At 42.2% G+C, this 16,882-nt stretch overlaps 1 protein-coding gene across 1 annotated transcript in view; it reads right to left on the reverse strand.

Annotated features, from left to right (window-relative positions):
* ADAMTS12 (ADAM metallopeptidase with thrombospondin type 1 motif 12) overlaps positions 1-16,882 on the reverse strand; it is a 377,381-nt gene that overhangs the window by 12,505 nt on the left and 347,994 nt on the right. The window contains exons 21-22 of the mRNA XM_015139808.3: positions 13,309-13,485; positions 10,063-10,206 (exon numbers count right to left, since the gene is read on the reverse strand). Coding sequence (XP_014995294.3) covers positions 10,063-10,206; positions 13,309-13,485 — 321 coding nt within the window. The remainder of the gene's footprint in view (positions 1-10,062; positions 10,207-13,308; positions 13,486-16,882) is intronic.

Here is a 16,882-nt window from a genome sequence, read left to right on the forward strand (position 1 = left end):
GATAATTTTCCACTGCAATGTTATGATCACCCACCTGGCTGCAGGAGGGAGATTCGCTGGCCTGTAGAAGCAGTTTACATAAGATTCTTCAGGATGTAAAAAAATGTGCCTGAATTTACCACATATGTTCTTTTCTTAAATTATTATTTTTTGAGGTAAAATATATAAAACATAAAATATACCATTTAAACCATGTTTTTGAGACAAGGTCTGGCTCTATCACCCAGGCTGGAAGGCAGTGGCACAGTCTCGGCTCACTGCAACCTCCCTCTCCCTGGTTCAAGTGATTCTCCTATCTCAGACTCCCAAGTAACTGGGACTACAGGTGTGTGCCACCACACCTGGTTACTTTTTCCTCTGGCACACTCGCTAAGTCAACTGGAAGTTTAGTCATCTGTTTCCAGATTCCAATTTTTTTTTTTTTTTTTTTTTTTGGTGAGGGGGAGCTAAAGATAGATCAGGGTAATTTTACAGATTCCAAAATTGTATGGACCCATCTCTCTGCTCTTGTCTCCTGCCCCCATCTTTGTCCTTGTGGGCTTGTGCCAGTTGTAGTATTTTATCCCTTCTGCCTATTTAGTGGAGTTTTGGGAACAAAGGAAAATGTATATGTTCAATCCATAGCTTGTGTAGTTTCACCTAATAACAGATCATGAAGGTTATGAGTGATTCCAAAGGCTGGCCTGGTAGGTGTTAACCACTCTCTCATTATCCCCCCATTCTTTGCTATGCATAATTGGTGAATTCCTGACACACAGCATTTCTAACGAACTTCAACCCATGTCCACTCCCAATAGACTCACCTGGAACTCCTTCAGGGAGTTGAAAGGGAGGTTTAAAAATGTTCTCTTACAATTTTTAATCTTCCATGAGATTGTTTCTCTAAATGGGCCCAAACTTACAGCATTTTTATGACTTCATATTACATCACATTTTCTCTTTTAGATGTCATGTTTGCTTTGATTAGAGGTACTTATTTTGCTATACAGAGTTCTGAGATATTTATGAAGAGCCTAGTCCTGAAATATATCTAGGCAGCTGGGGCAAGGCCTGCCAGGAGTAAGCATGGCCTTTGCTCAGGCCCATGTGGCTGGAGAAGGCCACTGCTGCCTTGATCCAATCTGCCATGATTCTAATGATGAATTTCGGCAAGTTCATGGCTAGACTAGGCACACAAATCTTGCTCATAGCAGTGAATATTAGTTTGGTAACTATTTATTGGGTGACAACAGAAAAACATCCTAAAAAAGGGGAAACTGTTAAGTATATATGATCAATCAACTTGATGGAATATTACTGTAAAGAAAGGATTAACATTGGTCCTGGTTCAGAGTACTTGGAGAGAAAAATGACCTTGAGGTATGGTTTTCTTGGACACTACAGAGTTAAGGTAAATGCAAAAGATGATGACTGTCGTGTCTACTAGGAAATTGCTGACTGTAGAACTGTTCCCTACTGGAGGCCTGTGAGTTGGCATGTGTGACCAAAATAGTTTAAAATATTGGCAGGAAACTGAGGCTGAGGCTTCTTTGTGTCAAGGTGACCTGTGTGCACCTTGGCTCTCATTTCTTGCTACCCATACATACCACGCTTGACAGACAAGGAAGCAAATGGAGTTGTACTCTTGGATAGTTGCTGAAATTGTATCCTTCGGTAGCAACCTCCTGCAGAGATGAGGCTGTTGTGCCTAATATAATTCCTGCTTGTATCCTTCTACACAGCTAAGTGAATTTGGTGTTAGAGTCAAGCCTATTGTGCCTCACATGTCTGACTGCCAATAGACCGCCAATTTGACACAGCATTAGAGTGGATCATGGCTGTGCTGGTGCAACTATGCAGCTATGAATAATGAGAATTACAAACTGTATAGCAACCTACAGATAGCTGGGGGCATTATGTTGGGCAAAATACTGCATTCCCGTGTGTGTAATAATTACAACCATCGAAACATACATGCATGGGAACAAGTCACTTTATAAAAATGTTAGTAGTTGTGATGTTAGTGTATCAGACCATCTTGGCTCCCCTGTCTCCCAGCTCGTGGCCCTAGGATCTGTCCCAGCTGAGGTGGCAACCAATTTTCTGAAAGCACAACCCAGTGGCCTTCACCTCATGCCATTTGTATTAGCCTGGTTTCACACTGCTATAAAGACATACCTGAGACTGGGTAATTTATAAAGAAAAGAGGTTTAATTGACTCAGAGTTCCACAGGGCTGGGGAGGCCTCAGGAAACTTACAATCATAGTGGAAGGGAAGAGGCACGTCTTACATGGCAGCAGGTGAGAGAGAGTGGTGAGTGAAGTGGGAAGAGCCCCTTATAAAACCATCAGATCTTGTGAGAAATCACTGACTATCACAAGAACAGCATAGGGGAACTGCCCCCATGATGCACTCACCTGCCTCTGGGTCTCTCCTTTAACACGTGAGAATTACAATCTGAGATGAGATTTGGGTGGGGACACAGAGCCAAACCATATCACCATGCCTCATGTCTCCCTGCTTCTGATTGGGCTTTCTTGTTGCCAATGAGAAATGAGACACAATGGGACTTGCTCAGTGCCCATATCTGGACAATTCAGAAGTATGGAGATATTAGCCCTCTAAAGGGAGACTCCACCAAAGGGAGACAGGAGTCAGTGGATAACTCTTCTCCTTTCCTACTCGTCCCTCCCTTCCTGGATAAACTGCCATAACACGCAGTAGTTCACACAGTTTTTAGAAGCCTTCCTGTGAGAATCAGCAATCAGTTGCTCCTGACACCAAGCGATGGTCAGTTAGGTAAGATAATCAGTCTAGTAACACACCAATTCATTTTTGACTCCCCTTCTCTGCCTCCTTTCTCTTTTCTGTCACCCCTGCTTCCCTGGCATTGAATTTTCGAATAAAGTTAAATTTTTTCTCGAGACTTTATCTGATAGAAAATCCAGGATAAGACAAGTCAGAATGATGGCAGAATCTGTCCATGGGATAATTTTCTTTATTTTGTTTTTCTGAGATGGAGTCTTGCTCTGTCACCCAGGCTGGAGTGCAGTGGTGCAATCTCGGCTCACTGTGCCCTCCGCGTCTTAGGTTCAAGTGATCCTCCTGCCTCAGACTCCCAAGTAGCTGGGATTACAGGCATGTACCACCACATCTGGCTAATTTTTAAATTTTTAGTAGAGATGGGGTTTCACAATGTTGGCCAGGCTGGTCTCGAATCAAACTCCTGACCTCAGGTGATCCACCTGCCTCAGCCTCCCAAAGTGCTAGGAGTACAGGCATGAGTCACCATGCCCGGCCAGAATTTTATTTTCAATATTGCTGATAGAGTGTTATTTATGCAATAAACAAACTTAGGGAGAATAATACCTCTTTCCTTCATTTACGGTTTATTTTGTTCCATCAAACAGGCTGGCCATCTGGCAAACTGATCTGTGGACTGACAAGAGGCCTGAAACTCACTAAGTCTGACTATGTCTAAAGCTTTAGGACAGATGCCAACTCCTCTTTGCTCTAGGAAAAGCCAGAGCATCCAAGGTGCTGGGTATAAAACAGCTGTTTCTTAGGCTGTATGTCTCTGGAATAGTTTTAATATTTGATCTTTTCTCTTTTGAAAGTATTTGATCTTTTCCCTTCTGAACTCAAGACCCACAGCAGCCATGGGTCAACTTTTAGCAGACTTAGAGGTATTCAGTGGCAGAAATATGAAAACCAAAGTATATAGAAACATACTATAAATCAATGAACACATTGAATATTTACAATGAATATAGATTATTTTTGTAATCAAAAGAAAATACATGTTATTTTATTTTTATTTTTTTGCTTAAGTATAGTGGCAAGAAACCATTTTTTTAAAAAGCTAAAGTAGATTGAGGTTCCAAGATGGTCGAACAGGAACACCTCCGGTCTGCAGTTCCCAGCGAGATCAACACAGAAGACAAGTGATTTCTGCATTTCCAACTGAGGTACCTGGTTCACCTCACTGGGACTGGTTGGACAGTGGGTGCAGCTGTCCTTGCACCACAGAGGGCGAGCCAAAGCAGGGCGGGGCATTGCCTCACCAGGGAAGTGCAAGGGGTTCCCTATCCTAGCCAAGGGAAGCCATGACAGACTGTACCTGGAAAAATGGAATATTCCCACCCAAATACTGCACTTTTCGAAGGTCTCAGCAACTGGCAGACAAGTATAATCTCTCCCGTGCCTGGTTTGGCAGGTCCCACGCCCATGGAGCCTTGCTCACTGCTAGCGCAGCAGTCTGAGATTGAACGGCAAGGTGACAACCTGGCTGGGGGAGGGGTATCTGCCATTGCTGAGGCTTGAGTAGGTAAACAAAGTGGCTGGGAAGCTCGAACTGGGTAGAGCCCACCTCAGCTCAGCAAGGCCAACTGCCTCTGTAGACTCCACCTCTGTGGGCAGGGCATAGCTGAACAAAAGGCAGCAGACAACTTCTGCAGACTTAAACGTCCCTGTCTGACAGCTCTGAAGAGAGCAGTGGTTTTCCCAGCATGGCGTTTGAGCTTTGAGAACGGACAGACTGCCTCCTCAAGTGGGTCCCTGATCCCTGTATAGCCTAATTGGAAGACACCACCCAGTAGAGGCCGACAGACACCTCATATAGGCAGCTGACCCTCTGGGATGAAGCTTCCAGGGGAAGGATCAGGCAGCAACATTTGCTGTTCTGCAATATTTGCTGTTCTGCAGCCTCCGCTGGTGATACCCAGGCAAACAAGGTCTGGAGTGGACCTCCAGCAAACTCCAACAGCCCTGCAGCTGAGGGACCTGACTGTTAGAAGGAAAACTAACAAACAGAAAGGAATAGCATCAACATCAACAAAAAAGACATCTACACCAAAACCCAATCTGTAGGTCACCAACATCAAAGACCAAAAGTAGATAAAACCACAAAGATGGGGAGAAACCAGAGCAGAAAAGCTGAAAAATTCTAAAAACCAGAGTGCCTCTTCTCCTCCAAAGGATGACAGCTCCTCACCAGCAACGGAACAGAGCTTGATGGAGAATGATTTTGACAAGTTGACAGAAGTAGGCTTCAGAAGGTCGGTAATAACAAACTTCTCTGAACTAAAGGAGCATGTTCTAACCCATCACAAGGAAGATAAAAACCTTGGAAAAAAGGTTATTTGAATGGTTAACTAGAATAAACAGTGAAGAGAAGACCTTAAAAGACCTGATGGAGCTGAAAACTATGGCATGAGAACTTTGTGATGCATGCACAAGCTTCAGTAGCCGATTCAATCAAGTGGAAGAAACAGTATCAGTGTTTGAAGATCAAATTAATGAAATAAAGTGAGAAGACAAGTTTAGAAAAAACAGAGTAAAAAGGAACAAACAAAGCCTCCAAGAAATATGGGACTATGTGAAAAGACCAGATCTACGTTTGATTAGTGTACCTGAAAGTGATGGAGAGAATGGAACCAAGTTGGAAAACACTCCTCAAGATATTATTCAGGAGAACTTCCCTAACCTAGCAAGGCAGGCTAACATTCAAATTCAGGAAATACAGAGAACACCACAAAGGTACTCCTTGAGAATAGCAACCCCAAGACACATAATTATCAGATTCACCAAGGCTGAAATGAAGGAAAAAATGTTAAGGGCAGACAGAGAGAAAGGCTGGGTTACCCACAAAGCGAAGCTCATCAGACTAACAGTGGATCTCTCGGCAGAAACCCTACAAGACAGAAGAGAGTGGGGGCCAATATTCAACATTCTTAAAGAAAAGAATTTTAAACCCAGAATTTCATATCCAGCCAAACTAAGCTTCAGAAGTGAAGGAGAAATAAAATCCTTTACAGATAAGCAAATGCTGAGAGATTTTGTCACCACCAGGCCTGCCTTACAAGAGCTCCTGAAGGAAGCACTAAACATGGAAAGGAACAACTGGTACCAGCCACTGCAAAAACATGCCAAATTGTAAAGACCATCGATGCTATGAAGAAACTGCATCAATTAATGGGCAATATAACCAGCTAACATCATAATGACAGGCTCAAATTCACATATAACAATACTAACCTTAAATGTAAATAGGCTAAATGCCCCAATTAAAAGACACAGACTGGCAAATTGGATAAAGAGTCAAGACCCATCAGTGTGCTGTATTCAGGAGACTCATCTCACATGCAGAAATACACATAGGCTCAAAGTGAAGGGATGGAGGAAGATCTACCAAGCAAATGGAAAGCAAAAAAAAGCAGGGTTTGCAATCCTAGTCTCTAATAAAACAGACTTTAAACCAACAAAGATCAAAAGAGACAAAGAAAGCCATGACATAATGGTAAAGGGATCAATTCAACAAGAAGAGCTAACTATCCTAAATATATATTCACCCAATACTGGAGCACCCAGATTCATAAAGCAAGTCTGTAAAGACCTACAAAGAGTCTTAGACTCCCACACAATAATAATGGGAGATTTAACTTCCCACTGTCAATATTAGACAGATCAACAAGACAGAAGGTTAACAAGGGTCTCCAGGACTTGTTCTCAGCTCTGCACCAAGCAGACCTATTTGACATCTACAGAACTCTCCACCCCAAATGAACAGAAGATACATTCTTCGCAGCACCGCCTCACATTTATTCTAAAATTGACCACATAATTGGAAGGAAAGCACTCCTTAGCAAATGTAGAAGAACAGAAATCACAACAGACTGACTCTCAGACCACAGTGCAATCAAATTAGAACTTAGAATTAAGAAACTCACTCAAAACTGTACAACCACATGGAAACTGAACAACCTGCTCTTGAATGACTACTGGGTAAATAACAAAATGAAGGCAGAGATAAAGATGTTCTTTGAAACCAAAGAAAAGAAAGATACAACATACCAGAATCTCTGGGACACATTTAAAGCAGTGTGTAGAGGGAAATTTATAGCACTAAATGCCCACAAGAGAAAGCAGGAAAGATCTAAATTCGACATCCTAACATCACAATTAAAAGAACTAGAGAAGCAAGAGGAAACAAATTCAAAAGCTAGCAGCAGGCAAGAAAACAACTAAGGTCAGATCAGAACAGAAGGAGACAGAGACACAAAAAACCCTTCAAAAAATCAATGAATCCAGGAGCTGGTTTTTTGAAAAGATCAACAAAATTGATAGACTGCTAGCAAGACTAATAAAGAAGAAAAGAGAGAAGAATAAAATAGATGCAATAAAAAATGATACAGGGGATATCACCACCGATCCCACAGAAATACAAACTACCATCAGAGAACACTATAAATAACTCTATGCAAATAAACTAGAAAACCTAGAAGAAATGGATCAATTCCTGGACACATACACCCTACCAAGGCTAAACCAAGAAGAAGTTGAATCTCTCAATAGACCAATTACAGACTCTGAAATTGAGGCAATAATTAAGAGCATACCAACCAAAAAAAGTCCAGGACCAGACGGATTCACAGCCGAACTCTACCAGAGGTACAAAGAGGAGCTGGTACCATTTATTCTGAAACTATTCTAATCAACAGAAAAAGAGGGATTCCTCCCTAACTTATTTTATGAGGCCAGCATCATCCTGATACCAAAGCCTGGCACAGACACAACAAAAAAAGAAAATTTTAGACCAATATCCCTGATGAACATCGATGCAAAAATCCTCAGTAAAACACTGGCAAACCGAATCAAGGAGCACATCAAAAAGCTTATCCACCATGATCAAGTGGGCTTCATCCTTGGGATGCAAGACTGGTTCAACATATTCAAATCAATAAATGTAATCTATCACATAAACAGAACCAATGACAAAAACCACATGATTATCTCAATAGACGCAGAAAAGGCCTTCGACAAAATTCAACAGCTCTTCATGCTAAAAGCTCTCAATAAATTCAGTATTGATGGAATGTATCTGAAAATAATAAGAGCTATTTATGACAAACCCACAGCCAATATCATACTGAATGGGCAAAAACTGGAAGCATTCCCTTTGAAAACAGGCACAAGACAAGTATGCCCTCTCTCACCACTTCTATTCAACATAGTGTTGCAAATTCTGGCCAGGGCAATCAGGCAAGAGAAAGAAATCAAGGGTATTCAATTAGGAAAAGAGGAAGTCAAATTGTCCCTGTTTGCAGATGACATGATTGTATATTTAGAAAACCCTATTGTCTCAGCCCAAAATTTCCTTAAGCTGATAAGCAACTTCAGCAAAGTCTCAGGATACAAAATCAATGTGCAAAAATCACAAGCATTCCTGTACACCAATAACAGACAAACAGAGCCAAATCATGAGTGAACTCCCATTCACAATTGCTACAAAGAGAATAAAATACCTAGGAATCCAACTTATGAGGGATGTGAAGGACCTCTTCAAGGAGAACTACAAACCACTACTCAACGAAATAAAAGAGGACACAAACAAACGGAAGAACATTCCATGCTCATGGATAGGAAGAATCAATATCGTGAAAATGGCCATACTGCCCAAGGTAATTTATAGATTTAATGCCATCCCCATCAAGCTACTAATGACTTTCTTCACAGAATTGGAAAATACTACTTTAAAGTTCATATGGAACCAAAAAAGAGCCCGCATTGCCAAGACAATCATACGCAAAAAGAAGAAAGCTGGAGGCGTCAGGCTACCTGACTTTAAATTATACTACAAGTCTACAGTAACCAAAACAGCATGGTACTGGTACCAAAATAGATATATAGACCAATAGAACAGAAAAGAGGCCTCAGATACAACACCACACATCTACAGTCATCTGATATTTGACAAACCCCACAAAAACAAGCAATGGGGAAAGGATTCCCTACGTAATAAATGGTGGTGGGAAAACTGGCTAGTCTTATGTAGAAAGCCGAAACTGGATCCCTTCCTTACACCTTATACAAAAATTAATTCAAGATGGATTAAAGACTTAAATGTTAGACCTAAAACCATAAAAACCCTAGAAGAAAACCTAGGCAATACCATTTAGGACATAGGCGTGGGCAAAGACTTCATGACTAAAACTCCAAAAGCAATGGCAACAAAAGTCGAAATATACAAATGGGATCCAATTAAACTAAGGAGTTTCTGCACAGCAAAAGAAACTACCATCAGAGTGAACAGGCAACCTCCAGAATAGGAGAAAATTTTGGCGATCTACCCATATGACAAAGGGCTAATATCTAGAATCTGCAAAAAACATAAACAAATTTACAAGAAAACAAATAAACAACTCCATCAAAAAGTGGGCAAAGGATATGAACAGACAGTTCTCAAAAGAAGATATTTATGTAAAACAGACACATGAAAAAATGCTCATCATCACTGGTCATCAGAGAAATGCAAATCAAAACCACAATGAGATACCATCTCATGCCAGTTAGAATGGTGATCATTAAAAAGTCAAGAAACAACAGATGCTGGAGAGGATGTGGAGAAATAGGAATGCTTTTACACTGTTGATGGGAGTGTAAATTAGTTCAACCATTGTGGAAGACAGCATGGTGATTCCTCAAGGATCTAGAACTAGAAATACCATTTGACCCAGCAATCCCATTACTGGGTATATTCCTAAAGAATTATAAATCATGCTACTATAAGGACACATGCATATGTATGTTTATTGCAGCACTATTCACAATAGCAAAGACTTGGAACCAACCCAAATGTCCATCAATGATAGATTGGACTATGAAAATGTGACACATATATACCATGGAATACTATGTAGCCACATAAAAAGGATGAGTTCGTGTCCTTTGTGGGGACATGGATGCAGCTGGAAACTATCATTCTCAGCAAACTATTGCAAGGACAGAAAACCAAGCACTGCATGTTCTCACTCATAGGTGGGAATTGAACAATGAGAACACTTGGACACAGGGTGGGGAACATCACACACTGGGGCCTGTCAGGGGGTGGGGGGCTGGGGGAGGGATAGCATTAGGAGAAATACCTAACGTAAATGATGAGTTGATGGATGCAGCAAACCAACATGACACATGTAACCTATGTAACAAACCTGCATGTTGCGCACATGTACCCTAGAACTTAAAGTATTTAAAAAAAAAAAAAAAAAGCTAAAGTAAAAAAAGTATGTATAAACGAGTCTTACCAGCTCCCAGTTCCCAGTGGCCCAGTGACAGCAAAGGTGCTCATTGCAAGACATGGTGGATGTGGGTCTTTTTGTCCAGTCACAGAGGCCTCCTGGACAGAACACTTCTCTCTCCTGAACTCCGCCTCCACAGGACCTGGAGCACTGATACACAGCAGTGACAAGATTAGGTAAAAGTCGGGTGGAGACACGTTTAATGATAAGTGAAGAACTTCGTATTGTCATTTTGTTGTGTACAGTGTTATTAGGAATATAGGTATCTCTATTGGAATTTATAGCATTCCTGCAAGTTCCTTACAATGACCACTCACTATTTTTCTTTTAAATGGGGAAACAAGAATTAGAGAGAGGCAGAAATACTGATGAAGCAAATCCTGAAGACATAAGGAGGAGAAAAGTCAGAAGATGCCAAATAGTCTAATGTTAAACAATATGTCAAAAGGAAGGAATTTTTTTAAAAAAACCTAAATGAGTGGTCATTCCAGAATGGACATTATTTTATCCACATTTTGTGTCTGAAAGAAGTTTTTTAGTAACAAAAATGTAAAATTTAGGTTTTTTATAATGATTAGCTCCGACAGCCCAAAAGGGGGGCACACATTTGCAATACAATTTTGTTTGCCTCCTATTAAAATGAGATTTAGTCTTCCTTTTCCACTGCATAAAGTTTTAGAATTAAATTTGTCCATAGTAGGAGTAATAAAATGGATGGATTCACTCAGGACTTAGATGTATTGGCTGTAATACTCATAAAATAAATTCAAGATGACAAGTCAGATTTCCAAAGGGGTAGAATTCTGAAACATGTCAGGTTTTTGCTTACTAGAATAATTCTATAAGATACATTAAGTTTTTTTAGGAGGAAATAAAATAATTCGCCAAGAATATTTGAAAAGTTCTTTGAGTATTTTGAAAAGCACTTTGAAAAATCTTAGTTTTAGCATGGTTACAACAATAACAACAAGATAATTATGGCTGTCTTGCAAACATCATGTCCATCACATCAGGTAGTGTGTGTGTGGTAGTATCATAGAAAACAGGGAAATTATATGCAATTAATCTTTTCTGCTCAATAAAAGAACTAATGTAGCACCTTCACAATATTCCAGCTTTGAGAATCAACATCAACTTTTTCCCACTTATTCAATCTGTTTTTAACCCCATCTGAGGAGACAGGGAGAGGAATTCCACATCTGGGGTTCTTGTGCATACCTACCTATGTGCACATAGATTCAGCACCACCTGGCCAAGTTATTTCCAGGAAAAGGGGGTCAAAAAAGTGGTTCTCAAATGTTCCTCAGACCAGCAACTTCAGCATCTTCTGAGTGTTTGTCAGAAATGCAAAATTTCAGGCCCCACCTCAGATCCCCTGAATTGGCCATTCTGGGGGTAGGACCCATCCATCTGTGCATTGACAAGCCCTCCAGGTTGTCCTGAAGCATGATAAAGCTTGACTACCACTGGTGTAGAGATGGTCCCATAGCTAAAATGCATCTGCCCTGGAGGGTAGTCGGGGCGGGCCGATATGCTTGCCAGATACGGGTTCATAACATTCCCAGGATGGCAATCAGCACCACAGGCAGGGAAAGTACCTAAAGATGCCCAATTCCTTAACAGCAGCTCCGGGTACTCAACTGACTTTTACATTTTCTATCTCTACTGCTGCTTAAGAGGGAACTCTACCACCTTTGTGGTTTGCTCAAAACAGGCAATTTAGAAAGAAGGGTGAGAGAAGGGCTTCAGGGAACAGGCTCCTGATGGGGATCCTGGAAGCTACTGAGGAAACATAAAGAATAGATCTTTTTCATAACCAGAAAGATTTGATTGCTCATCTTTGATCGCCTGCAAATGCCATTTCTCTGACAGGGCAACCTAAGTTCCTCTCTGAATTCCTGGATTCTGGAAGCTGCTGCCTGAACAGGTCCAGGCCAGGCTCAGTACCTATGGAGAGTTTGGAGGTCTGGGTTCAGAGCCTGGGAGTAGCAGGCACTTCATGTACTCCAGAAGTAGGCAGGGGAAGGAGGATGAAGAGGGGACAGTGGTGGCTGCTGCCCCAGAAAACTCTAGGTAGTGGCCCAGAGCCTCAGGAATCAGCGTGGATGCTTGGCCGGTGGGTGGTAAGTAAGTCGGGGCTCAGTCCTCCACAGGCTTTGACACTAACTCTGTAGCCTCAGGTTGGGATTCTTTGCCTTCGCTTCACTGGCACATGGTAAGTGCCCCACAAAGTAGTTATTGATTCATTCTTTCTCCTTAGTTCACTTTTTGTTCAATGCCCATTGGGCTAAGTTCCATAGCACAGCAGGATCAAAGATGGGCAATCAAAGATGAGCAATCAAATATTTCTCGTTGCGAATGCCTTATGTTTGAATTAAAACTCTATTTATTTTCTCATTGTGTGTCTCAGGTAGGTTTCTCAACCTAAGTCTCAATTTCTTCCCCTATAAAATAGGGTTGAAAATGCCTACCATCCAGGTCATGGAGAGAATTAAACCAAGTATCGTAGGCAAACTGCCTAGTTCCTGGACGCACTCAAAATATGGGGGCTTCCTTTTCTTTATTGTTATTTTTTGGTCTTCTTTCTATCATTTGTGGATGTAGTTGGGAGTATGTTTTAGCTGTTGAGATATTTAAACATTTGCCTGTTGAAAAATGAGATCATCACACTTCACCAAAGAACCTCACCAAAGTAACCTTGTTTCCATGTGTCAAAGTAAAACTAAGACCCAGCAGAGCCAGGGCCCTCATAAAGAGAGCACACACACACACACTCACTATTTGTACAATGATCTGAGAGATGGAAGAGATGAAACTCTAATATTATACTGTGTGGAAAAGATAGGGCTGTTTCTCCCAGCCCGACTGCAGAAGCCTCAGAGAGGCATGTTAGGCTCTGTCTGCAAATGGCTCTCATCAGACTCGTCCTTGTTCAAATAATCCCATTGTATTCATTTCCCCAGCAGGAACACCAATTCCCCGGTATATCCATTGGGAGACCAGATTGCAACATAACACTGAACTGTTGTGATTAAAACCATAACACATTGTCTTCTCCATGGAATTTTTTCACCTCCTGAAAGTGTTAGACCCATTTGGCTTCCCAGATACAGGGTGGGGTCACTGAACAGAGGCCAGTCATTGGCAGGACACAGGTGTGGTCTTCCCTGATTTCTACATTTATGCAGTAACACTGAGATTCATGGCTTGCCAGGTTGTGTGAAGACATCGCTCCCTTTCTGGGCGCCATACCTGGCTCCAAGGCTCCACCTGCCACACCCCACAGGGCTCGGGGTTACAGCTCATGCTCAATGGGGGAGGAATGCCGGCCAGGAACTGGCAGTGAAATGGCCTCAGGTTCCGGTGGTCCCGGCTGTCCACGCACTGAATCTCGCGTATCTTGAAGCCCCCACTGCAGTTTCTGGAGCACTGTATGGAAAGCAAAAGCAAAGGCAATCTCTGAGTCACTGGCATCAGGCCTCCCTTCCTTCCCCTCAGCCGTGGAGGTGCCAGGCATCCAGTCATAAAGAGCAGTTAGGTCTAGTTCTGGTGAACCCTGCTTTCCCTCCTACACCACAGAGCAGGAGGCACCCCAGCAGCTCCTGATACCGGGAAACACATGCTTGGCCCAAACTCTGTTGAGGGCCAACAGAGGTGGGTGAGAATTCCAGTTCTGCCACTCACTAGTCACGAGTCCCTGGGCCTGTGACTGAAGTACGCTGAGCCTCAGGTGTCCCATCTCTAAACTGGGGTCATAACTGCTACCTCACAGCTGTGGGGAGATTATAGACCCTGGGGCTGGAGTGCCTGCTGGCACAGCATCTGCCCCAGTGGGTGGCCGTTCCCTCTGGAAGTCAGTATTTACTGGAGGGAGAGTGGCCTGCCTATCCCTTCCCAGGAGTAGGCATTGCTGCTAAGCCTTCGCCACCTTTCCTTCAGAATGCTGGTTTTCTCTATGATGCTGGATGCAGAATAGGATAGTATGTCTCTCTCATGAAGGGTCTTGAGTAGGGAAATAAACTGCATAACTACTCAGTGGTTTGACTCATGGGTGTGAGCAAAGGCTGTCCTTGCCCCCACCCTCACCATTCCTCCTGCAGCGCCATCACCTGCAGCCATCACTGAGAGTCTTCTCAGCACTTGCCCCCGATAGCCACTACACAGGCCCTACTCACTCCCCTCCTCTCTGACCGCACCCGCTGTGCAGCAGCCCAGGTTTCCCAGCAGGCTGCTGACTTCCCTTGGACGGTGATAAACACTGATGGGCCTGGGTCACCTACAACCGAGTTTACCCAGCCTGTTCCAGAGTGCTGCTTTGTTGACTCTCTGACCACTTGGATTTTGGCAGTTCCCCACTCCCCCACCTATAAAGATTTTATCTGATCATAACTTGAGTGTCTGGGACTTGCTCTCTGGTCTATTTAGAACTCTAGTGCTTGCTATAGCCCTTCTGCTTATCTTCCCTCTGCAGCCTGGTGTCTCATGGCCAGACCTGGCGTGATGGGTCTTGTCACTGCCCACACTGAGGTGGGGAACTGAGGTAGGTGGGATGGAGGCTAACATCTGTGCTCGTCAGCCCAGGTTCTTCCCCAGGTTCTCCTCGGGTTAATACAATGACCTTGGGGTTCCCATGTCCTGAATGTTCCTTCCTCTATTCTCTGCATCACCCACTACTGTTCTTTTTTTTAATGCCTCAGTTTCAATGGCACCTCTTCTGAGAGGTCCTCCTGGAATACCTGATCTAAAGGAGGTGATTTCTCTTGTAATTTGTCTCAGCTCCTCTTCTGTTTTAATCCCATAAAGCTAAACTGCAGAGCAACTTTTATTGATTTTGTCCATCCTTTCTACTATCCATCACTGCCATGAAAGCAGAGCCTGCCCTGCCCTGTTCTGCATCGCACCATGGGTCCCTAGCACAGGGACAGGCACAGTGTAGATGGCCATTATGAAGCTGTTGAATCAACATTGAATTATGAGAAAATGCCAGCTGGGAGGGCTCCCAATGGGCTAAAGAGATCTCTGGTAATTACAGGATAAATAATGTGTTTCTTTATCCTCTGAATCCTTCCATCAATGATCTCATTGGCAGTCTTGGCCAAGGAAACAAGTCACCAAGAAAGGGTGTCCCTTGCTGTAAGGTATATTTTCATCTGGCTCTTCTCTCTGAAGGGTAAAAGACCACGCTGTCTTTCTGGCTATGGTGGAATAGCCATGATTCTAGGGCTGTGGTTGAGGAAAGAAAATTCCTCAAGACTTTTCAGTAGACATAGACCCCAAAACACTGCTCCCCCTTCTTCCTCTGATTGGCAGATTTCATCAATTCACCTGACTTCGAACATCGGTCTGTAGCTTGGAAACACATGGGCCCATGTGACAAGGGGGCAGATTGATGCTCTGATACTTCCATAAATCAAGTGTGTTTAGGTTATCAGAAATAAGCAATACTTGCTAACAGCTTCCCAGAAGTACAAATGGAAAACTTTATTTTCCTGCCACACAATAAACACACAAAGAAAAACAGTAACAGCAAACTTAAAATTCACCACAGAACAAATGAGAAAGCATGCTAATAGCTTCCACTCAAAGCAACTATTTGTCTGACAAAATAAATTTCCAGGAAATAGCACATAGTTAAAACAAGAGTACTTTTTATTAGGAAAAGGGGATTTAAAAGACATAAGCATAAAATGAGACTTTACTTTTTTATTTTCCATTTGTTGGCATAATCTGTTATTCCTAAACTTATTTTTCAAATTAGCATTACTCTTTTGTCAAGAGCATGTTCACATTCAGTGGGAAATAAAATTTATTAATATGCTGAAGTCAGTAATAAGGGAAGACACTCACTAAATCTATGATTATTCCATTCCATTTTCAAAAGAGCCTCTGATTCTGTTAGCAAGAGGGAAGTGACAGCATATAAAGTCACTCTAGTCCTAATGCTCTTTTGCTTTTGTGTGCTGAATGACAATTGCGATACTCATTTTCTTATTGCCTGAGAGGAGGGCCGTTTGTATTCCTGTTTTCCTAATGTAAAGTCTGCGAACCAGACTGAGGACAAGAGGCAGGCTAATGAGAACAGAAAGACTGGCGAATGCCCTGTTGAAACCAAACAGGTCTGATAGAATCCAGTTACCACATCACTGGTATATCAGTTTGTTTAACTCCTATGATTTGCAAAGCAAACTGAGTTAGAATGAAAAATACCCTTAGCTTACTGGGGCCACTGGCAGAGGTAAAATGAAATCAAAACCTTTTCTTTCTTGTGCTATTTTTGATTTATGAAGTCTTCCTAATACACTTCCCAGGTTGGACTCCTACAGAGTGTTCAGAGAAGTATAGCACAACTAGTAAACATAGGATTGGGGGACTAACAGACCAAATCCATCTATGACTCTGGCATCAAGTGGCTATGTGACTGCAGATTAATCACTGTACTTCTCTAGGTCTCCATTTCTCCATTGGTATTCAAAAGAGGATAAACTAGATGATTAAACTATCACAGCATTCTAGAGTGTCATAAATGTATGAGATCACTGAGTTTGTGCTCTGTTTTGATTTCAGAATACTTTCTTCCTCTCAAAGTTATACATCAAATACTAAATTGCGATATGGAAAGAATTCCTTTCTGACCTTTTCCTTATGCTAAACACATTCATAAGACCCTTAAAATAATTTGAAGATCAGATAGTTGTAGGTGTGCGGTCTTATTTCTGGGTTCTCTATTCTGATCCATTGGTCCATGTATCCATTTTTTTACCAGTACCATGCTGTTTTGGTTACTGTAGCCCTGTAGTATATTTTGAAGTCTCTTAGCCTGATGCCT

The sequence above is a fragment of the Macaca mulatta genome, chromosome 6 (genome assembly GCF_049350105.2).
Source record: "Macaca mulatta isolate MMU2019108-1 chromosome 6, T2T-MMU8v2.0, whole genome shotgun sequence".
NCBI classification, from domain to species: domain Eukaryota; kingdom Metazoa; phylum Chordata; class Mammalia; order Primates; family Cercopithecidae; genus Macaca; species Macaca mulatta.